Source organism: Mesitornis unicolor, unplaced genomic scaffold, assembly GCF_000695765.1.
Source record: "Mesitornis unicolor isolate BGI_N332 unplaced genomic scaffold, ASM69576v1 scaffold26712, whole genome shotgun sequence".
Lineage (NCBI taxonomy): Eukaryota > Metazoa > Chordata > Aves > Mesitornithiformes > Mesitornithidae > Mesitornis > Mesitornis unicolor.
The window spans coordinates 61,971-70,278 of NW_010168925.1; the positions used below are offsets into that span (position 1 = coordinate 61,971).

Here is an 8,308-nt window from a genome sequence, read left to right on the forward strand (position 1 = left end):
GGAAAAGTCCAGGTCCCAGGAAGCTACATTCCAACTGTATTAAAGCTTGTCTGCCTGAAAGCTTATTAAAAAAACAGCACTTGTCCTATAGCAGTAGTTGAGCTGAGCTGCACACTAGGAATGCAGGAAATAGGCTGCATTATACCGGGCTAGCGCTAGTTTGCAAATGGACACACCCACAGCAACACAATCCCAGATTAACTAGGACATGGATATTATTGGCAAAGGCTATGAGATTGTCATTCCTCTGGTGAGAGATAGGAGGAGGGGAATAGGATGCAGGAGCCCAGCACTGTGTTACCCACTTCCATACCTGGTTTGCCAAGTGGCAATTCATCTGGTCAGCACCCACTCACAACGCACAAACAGGCCAGGGAATTTAGTCTGAAAATCTGGGAACAAAAAATGTTTCATCATAGTGTCTCAGCTGCAGTACTACAAATAAAAGCTGTGAGACTTCTTCTAGTTTAGTTTTTCTTCGTTTGTGGGTGGGTGGGTTTTTTTTTTGGGGGATTTCAGTTTCAGTGCAAAATCTATTATTAATTTAAATTGCAGCTTACTCTTCCCAGCACCATACAAAACCAGTGGAGGGGTGGTCATCTCTTAGCTGAGACTGAATCCTGACTGTGTGGGCAGGACTACTACAAACTAATATTAAATGAAGATGCAGCTTGAAGTGCTAACAGGCGTGGCACAGAAGTTGCTGCACCATGCAAAGGGATCTCTAGTTTGAGCCCATTACTTGTAGAAGTTATCCTCCAAGTAGTATCTTCCAAGCATGCTGCAAAGCCCATCCTCTCTTTTCTTTTGCTGTTGAGGCTGCAGATTGATGAAAACAGATCTATGGTCAGTCTTCTGCTTCTGTTTATTTTTAGTGTAGAGTAAGAACTTTGAGTAAAGGAAGAAGTCCAATAGCTGAATATCATAAAGTGGAAAAAATGCTAGGAAAAGAAATCAGCAAAATGCAGTATGTTTCAAGCAGGCTTGATAACTGAATTCAAAATATTATTAAAACTATAATTGATGCACTTTGTGGTAATTACATGAAATGTTCTTATTTCCTTCCTGCTACAGTCAGAGCATGAATAAACAATCTGATTTCAATTGCTCTCAGTCATGAAATTAAAAAAAGTTGAGGAATATGAAAGTCAAATAAGAAATTTTAAAAGGACTGGCATTTATTTCTTAAAAAATTCACCGGCATGTTTCAAAGACTTACGGAAAAGCTAACTACTCGAGCACAGCAGTATTCAAAGATAACAAATACAATCAACATCACCCCTGCTCTGATGGAAACAGTAAATTGGCTTTCATGTAACCAGTGAAAGAATAAAACAAAGAGTTAACTCCTTAAGTAGTTGAGTTATTGCTAAGATTTGTATGCATTTCCATTGTAAAAGAGAAAGCACAACTAGAAAAAACACAATAGACAATTATTGTCTTCCTACAGTTTTTACTGTACACTGTATTCATACAGAACACAATCTCTTTATACAAATCTTACAAGAATTAACATTCCTCAATTCCATCATTATGAAGACAAATTTCAGGTCTAAGTTTGTTATCTTAATAGCCATTAAATTTTACTGCCTGGTTTGTGGATGCTAGCAAAAAAGGAGTAACTTGGTGCCATATTTTGTTTCTGATTATACAAGTTGAGATCTCAAAAAAACTCCAAAACATTACTTACCTAAAAGCTAAATTCATTAAGACATCTTAAAAAAAACCCCTAAAACTCCAAAAGCATAAAATTGCACTTAGATGAAAGATAATTACTTTCCCAAGAGATGAGCTTTCTTACCCTTTGAAAAAATAATTATCCTGAGAGAGATGTAGCAAAGAATAGATTTGGCTGCCAAAGTACTATACTCTGCAGCTTCCTACCATCCCCAAGCACCATCACTCTTATAATAGGTAGTGTATGAAATGTATGCAAACATGTTACTTAAACAACTCTGTGTGAATCTGTACACATCTAAATCTAGGACACCATAAAACATACAGTAACTACTGAAACACCTATCATTTTGAAGGCACAGTAGGAGAAACATAATGAATCTGTTCAGCCACCCAATCAGGAGATAAAAATCATGATTTAACAACAATATTCCTGAAGGCTAATATTACAGGTATACTGGAACAGAAATCCACACCTAAGAACAAGCACTAACAACAGTTATTTTGCTTTGGATCAGCATGTATGTGCTATTGCACAACTTGCAAGCTTAACTTTGCACCAGTATGCCCCTGTCTGGCTAAGACGAAACACTAGATTCTGTTACTCAGGCTATTCCCAGGGACCCTGATAAAAGGAAGAAAGTATCTGACAGATACAGCTCTGTCTCTTCTCCTGCATGAAACATATGACTTCTAAATTCACCTCAAACTGAATGGTTTCAAAGCGACAAACCCAAAGGTTTCCACAGACAAGGCAGCACAGGCAGCCCCTGCACAGCTTTCATGGGGTTCTCACCAACTCAGCTTCACAAGGCTCCAGTGGGAAGACCTCTCAGTCTCTGCCTCAAGATTTTGGTCTCTTCCTCAGATTATCAAAAGATAGCCAATTGTGATGGTGGTTTTTCTGCTGGAAGAAAACTTCATGCTGGACTGAGACCACCAACTCATTTCACATAGGTCAGAAAATGAGACGGTAATAGTTTTTCACAGTTGCCAACTTAGACTGTACTTGAGCTACAGACCTAGATGTGAAAGGCTCTGTAATAAATTACCAATCTCCTGAGCCATCCAGTTAACAACATGCATGGTTTTCTTTTTAAACTCAATTAAGTTCATAAATTTCCTGAAAGTATGGAAAGTAAAACATCAGAAAAATTCAATTCTTGATGATAGATCATTTGTTCTCTGTATGCCTCTTAAAAATACACTGACAAGTACTACTGCAGGCAGAACATTAGAGTAAGACATTACTGTACATTAAGTACAAAAACATTTTGGTTTAAAAAAAAAGTGTGCCTAAGTAGTAACATGCACTATATATTTCTACATTATATTTTGCTCTGCTATTTCATGAGTTATGACAAAGCCACCACAACTTTTTTTCTTCTTCCCTCAGTGCTGCGGCTTTTGCTCCATTTCTAAAACTAGGAGCAATTTAGGAACAATATTCATACAATTATTTTAATAAAGCAAGGCTTCCTTGTATTTCAGTTCTGAAAAAGTTATTTATCAATGACAAACATTTTCCCATCAGTTTAAACAGAGACTGGCAATCCATAAAAGCATTTATTGGGCATGAATATAGAAGACAAATAAGTTACTGACTACATTTCCAGGAACACTATTAAAGCTATTTCAAAGACAAAAACGTGACTCTGGAAGAGTAATAAGGAAGCCAGACTTACTGCACCAAGCACAGAACAGCACTGGTAATACTGACTCATGGGAAAGAAAGGTCAAACTAATGATACTCTCATGCACTAATGAAATTTCAGTAATTAGAAGCATCAAATATAGATATTATCATAATTCGATAGCATTTTTTCAATTTAATTCTAAGAATAAGAGCTACAGACAACTGGGTCAGTTGTCTACCCGATTTTAAGACAACAGACAGAACCAGCTCAGCCAGCTATGGGCATATTCCATAGGCAAATATGTAAGAATTAGTGAGATGCACCAGTTTAAAACATCTAATAGAATTTGCTGGATAAGAAACTCACTCAGGTTCAAAGTATTTTGCCTATACTGTAGTTTGGAAAAACATTAGTTTATTTGCAGAAGTCTCCAAAAGTTGCAATAGCTATATTTATGATAATTATAAATATGAGAAGAAAGGTAACTTTCGAAGGCCACTAAGTAAAACTGATAATTTTAGAGTTCTTATTTTGTTTTTCAGCAGTTCTTACAGCCAATCATCCTCTCTCCTACCTACACATATGCTGTATTTAGTTATTTATCTTGCCTGCAGTGGTACCAGAGGCATTTTCTGTACCTCAAGATGCCTGTTATTTAAACCAATGCTTTTAAAAATAATTTAGATAATCAAGAAAGGAAAACAGCCATCTGATATACTTCGCTGTCATAAGCACATCAGATCACAGCCAGCTTTTAAAATTTGCTCAACTAATCAAGGCTGACTGCAGGATAAAAATATATATTTATTAGTACATGCCCTTAGCGCAAAGGTTTGTTTCCCAGCAATTTGTACAAAACACATTCCTTGCCCTCAATCATCATCCCAGTGCTAAAACCCATTGCAGATCCACTTACCAAATCCCTGTGTAACACCCAGTTAGCGTGCAGGTAGTGAATACCATCTAGGATCTGATACAACAGTGACTTCACCATTCCCCGAGGTAACTGAACTGGTTTCTTGTTTGCTTTAGAAGCCCTGTGAAACTTGATTATATGCTGTAAAGAAGAAAAAGAAATAAACATTTAAAAATTTAATGTTTTGATCTACAGCATTACACAAAAAAAATTGCCAGTAATTCCTTACACAGACTTCTTAGGTTTTTTTCAATCTTTCATAATTCATTTTCAGAACTAGAAACCTGAAGTACTAGAAAATTAATACAATACAAGGTAAAATACTCATTAGTCCAAGGAAACCTCTCAAAATTATATCAGTTGTTGCTGTCATTTAACCTTGGCAGGCAGCTAAGCCTCACACAGCCGCTTGCTCACTCTCTCACAGTGAGATGAGGAATGTAAAACCAATACAACTGTCAAAACAAATTCCCTTGCAGATCACTGATCTTGGAGATTTTATGGACATTTTCATTTGGGTGTTCTTTTTGTTAAGATAGGTTGATATCTTCTATATCACAGCACAGAATTAAAAGTACATACCTAACTCTTGTATTATTTTACTTCTAGGTTTTCTTCTACATTAAGAATGACACCAATATTCAACACCTAATGACAGACAGAAATTCTTGCTAACTGTATTTTAAATGTTTAAGTTAGAAGCCCACATTTATTCATTCTTTATTAACTATATCCTTAAAGCACAGTACTCTCAAACGTAAGCTTTTGACAGAGCAAAGCTATGTATCTGTCCATCTGCAAGTCAGCTACCAAGCCAGACACAGAAAAAACCTTTAACAGCTAAAAGTTAAAACACAGGCAATGATGTCTAGCAACAACAAGGAGTCCAAAAGGATATGCTGTCTTAGCACTTGAGACCAACGTGCCACTAACTTCAATAGCATAAGGTGTGCCACAGTCATGGTAACCATTTCCCTGTTTGTCACCTTTAGAGAGAAGTAATTTCTAGAACAAACTCTTTCATGCATTCACATTTCTTTTCTGTAATGACTCACACTTGTGTGATCATCAAAACGGCCCTGATCTTGTCTGTCCAAAGCCAAACTTCCATCACATGGACATCCTACATTCCTGATCTTTCATATTCTGGGTGCCAATTAGGTACCCAACTACTCAAACCCCTTTGGGAAATAGCCATTCCTCTCTTGCTGCAGCCCAGCTCCATACAGCTTGCTCTCCTTTGCTTCAGGCACCAAGCTTGACTTTCCTGGGAGGAAAAGGCACATCCCTGCTCTACCCAAAAGGGTCGATTTAGGCTGGATATTAGGAAAAGTTCTCCAATATGAGGGTGATAGATCACTGGCACAGGTTGCCCAGAGAGGGGGTGGAGGCCCCATCCCTGGAGATATTCAAGGTCAGACTTGATGGGGCTCTGAGCAACCTGATCTGGTAACATTGTCCCTGCTCACTGCAGGGGGGTTGGACTGGATGATCTTTAAAGGTCCCTTCCAACCCAACACATTCTATGATTCTATGTAACTAGAACTCCAAGCTGTCCTATTCAGCCAATAATTTTTCAAAGGGAATCCACCTCAAACAATTAAATTTTCCTGCATCCTACTTTAGCTATAATACAGGGTTATATCTGCATTTATTTAACTAGATTTCTATCTACTGAGAGCTGAATACCGATTTTTATCTTTTTAAAGAGGTCAGAGATTAACTGTGTAGCGTGCTTACCAAACATTTTTCATTACTTTTCCTTAAGTACTGAAAACGTTTCAAACAAACATGGGACAAAAGGCAATACTGTTTTTAAACCAATACATCTTGCCTGACCTTGTCCCTTTTCTGCAACTAAAACTCTAAGCCTGGTACCTATAAACAGTTGACCTTACCCAGAGGTCATGCTCAGCGTAGTCAAAGAGAAGCCACACTTTCCTGTCAGCATGAGAAAGAAACACCTTTTGCAGAGAAATGACATTTGGATGCTTGAGCTCCCGCAGCAACTGCAAAATAAAGAAAGTCCACGACAGTTATATCCACACATCCAGAGCTGCAAAAGGACTGGAAATATGAATCCTTTAACAGTCTTTGCTACAGCTCTACAATACAAACAATAAAAAGTTGAAATCTGCAAGTCATAGAAAACAGCATATTTTTTTAATGAAAGAAAAAGTCATTAGTTTGAAACCAAAGCTCACAGCAGGTCATAACTCCTCAGGGCATTCACTTCCTATTCATTTCCTAAAAGTTGAACTCTATGTAAACCTCATTGTTATCCTGGATCAAGAAGACTCTGCAAACAGCCAGCTGTGGCATCTGCCCTTTTCCATAGGTTGTAATCTTTGATAGAGCCATTTGGGGTATCCAATTTTCTCCTGACTCCCAATTATCCAAAACCCCTGCATTTTGGTGGCAGTCATTCAAGGCTAAACAGGATGACTCATTTTGAGCCTGTCGACGCAGTCAGCTAAACCAAGCTGTGGCTTGCGAGATGGAGTCGACTGATCACCAAGGTCACCACCACCTACAGAAGAAGGTCTGACTCCCTCCCACAGCATACACTGCACCAGTTACAGTGCTGACAGAAGCCATCCACAAAACAGCTCCCAGTTCAAGAGAAAACTATCCCAGACACACAAAGGCATTGATTTTCTGCCAAGTTCCTGAGCTGAAATGACTGACGGCACTAACAGCAGACCCAGCACTAGCTCAGCTGCTTTAGAAACTATAGCTTTAACCACCACCACCAAAATAAAAACATAGCCAAGACGTAGCACAAAAACTGAATGTAGGTTGAATGTTACAATTACACTGTACTCACACAATTGCTACGAAAGAAACAAAAACTAAGCAAACTATTGTCCAACATGGCTACCCAAGACTAGATCAACTACTGCCAGCTCAGTCTGCCAGAAGTGATGACATCTTTAAAAAAAGGAACGACTAGGGTTTTCTTAAAAGCCAAGGACAATTTGAACTACTATTTGAATATAGAACAAAAAAATTTTTTTTAGAATGCATCTATTTTCAATAAAACATTTTCCTGCTACATAATAGAGGAAACAAGAAAGTTCATTCCTTTCTACTGATACCTTTGCCACATGTGGTAACATTTTAGCTGCTGCCAAGATAGCAAAATAAGAGTGGATATCTGTGTGTGTTTGTTTCCTTCTTTTCTATTTCATTTGACTCAGACTCCCATCCCTACTCGCTGCCCAGAGTCTTCAGAGTGGCATTTCTTGAGCAAGAGGATCTACAGCCCACAGAGCTTTTAGCTGAAGGAAGAGATCAAACAGGAAGACAAGAGTGTTGAGGAGACAATGCAACCCTGGCAGATCAATGCAGAACGCAGTCGTTTCAGCATGTTAAACATGTTAATCTTATCATTTGTAAAAGCATTACACACAAGAATTTTAAGGCAGGATCTGCAAGGAGTTTGGAATCCTATAGGTGCCTATAATTCTTACAAAGCTTAAGATCAGTACAGGGAAAACCAAGAAAAACTTATTTGCAATTTTTAATCAATTACAGGTGGGTACCATCTGTGGTAGGTTGACCCCAGCCAGCAGCCAAGCCCCACACAGCCACTTACTAACCCCCTTCAGTCAGATGGGAGAGAAAGAACAAAAGCACGAAAATTCGTGGGTGAGGATAAGAGAGTTTAGTAAGTGAAGAAAAAAGGAATAACAAAAAAAAATAAATACACACCAAACAACAGAAATGATGCAACGGCAATAACTCATCAGTCTCACAAGCAGACCGATGCCCAGCCAGTCTCCGAGCAAAGGCTACCTCCCAAAAGGGAGCGGAAAAAAGAGGAAGCTTGGATGCTCTGCAAACCCTGCTCAGCAATAGCCAAAACACTGGTGGGTTAGGGTTATAACCACTGCTTTAGTCACAAATCCAAACCACAGCACTATACAGGCTGCTATGGAGAAGATTAACCGCATCCCAGGCAGATCCAGTACAGCATCAGACCATCAGTGGGAGTCAGCCTCTTAACAGTGAATGAGGTTTTAGGGTTTAAGGATACATCGTGCCAGTCCTTACACCAAGGGATTCTGTTGAATGA

The 8,308-nt window shown here is 38.6% G+C and overlaps 1 protein-coding gene across 1 annotated transcript in view; it reads right to left on the minus strand.

Annotated features, from left to right (window-relative positions):
• Positions 1-7,979, minus strand: part of CDK8 (cyclin-dependent kinase 8) — a 40,029-nt gene extending 32,050 nt beyond the window's left edge. The window contains exons 1-3 of the mRNA XM_010179202.1: positions 7,953-7,979; positions 6,129-6,239; positions 4,231-4,371 (exon numbers count right to left, since the gene is read on the minus strand). Coding sequence (XP_010177504.1) covers positions 4,231-4,371; positions 6,129-6,239; positions 7,953-7,979 — 279 coding nt within the window. The remainder of the gene's footprint in view (positions 1-4,230; positions 4,372-6,128; positions 6,240-7,952) is intronic.
• Between the last annotated feature and the right edge of the window lie 329 nt (positions 7,980-8,308).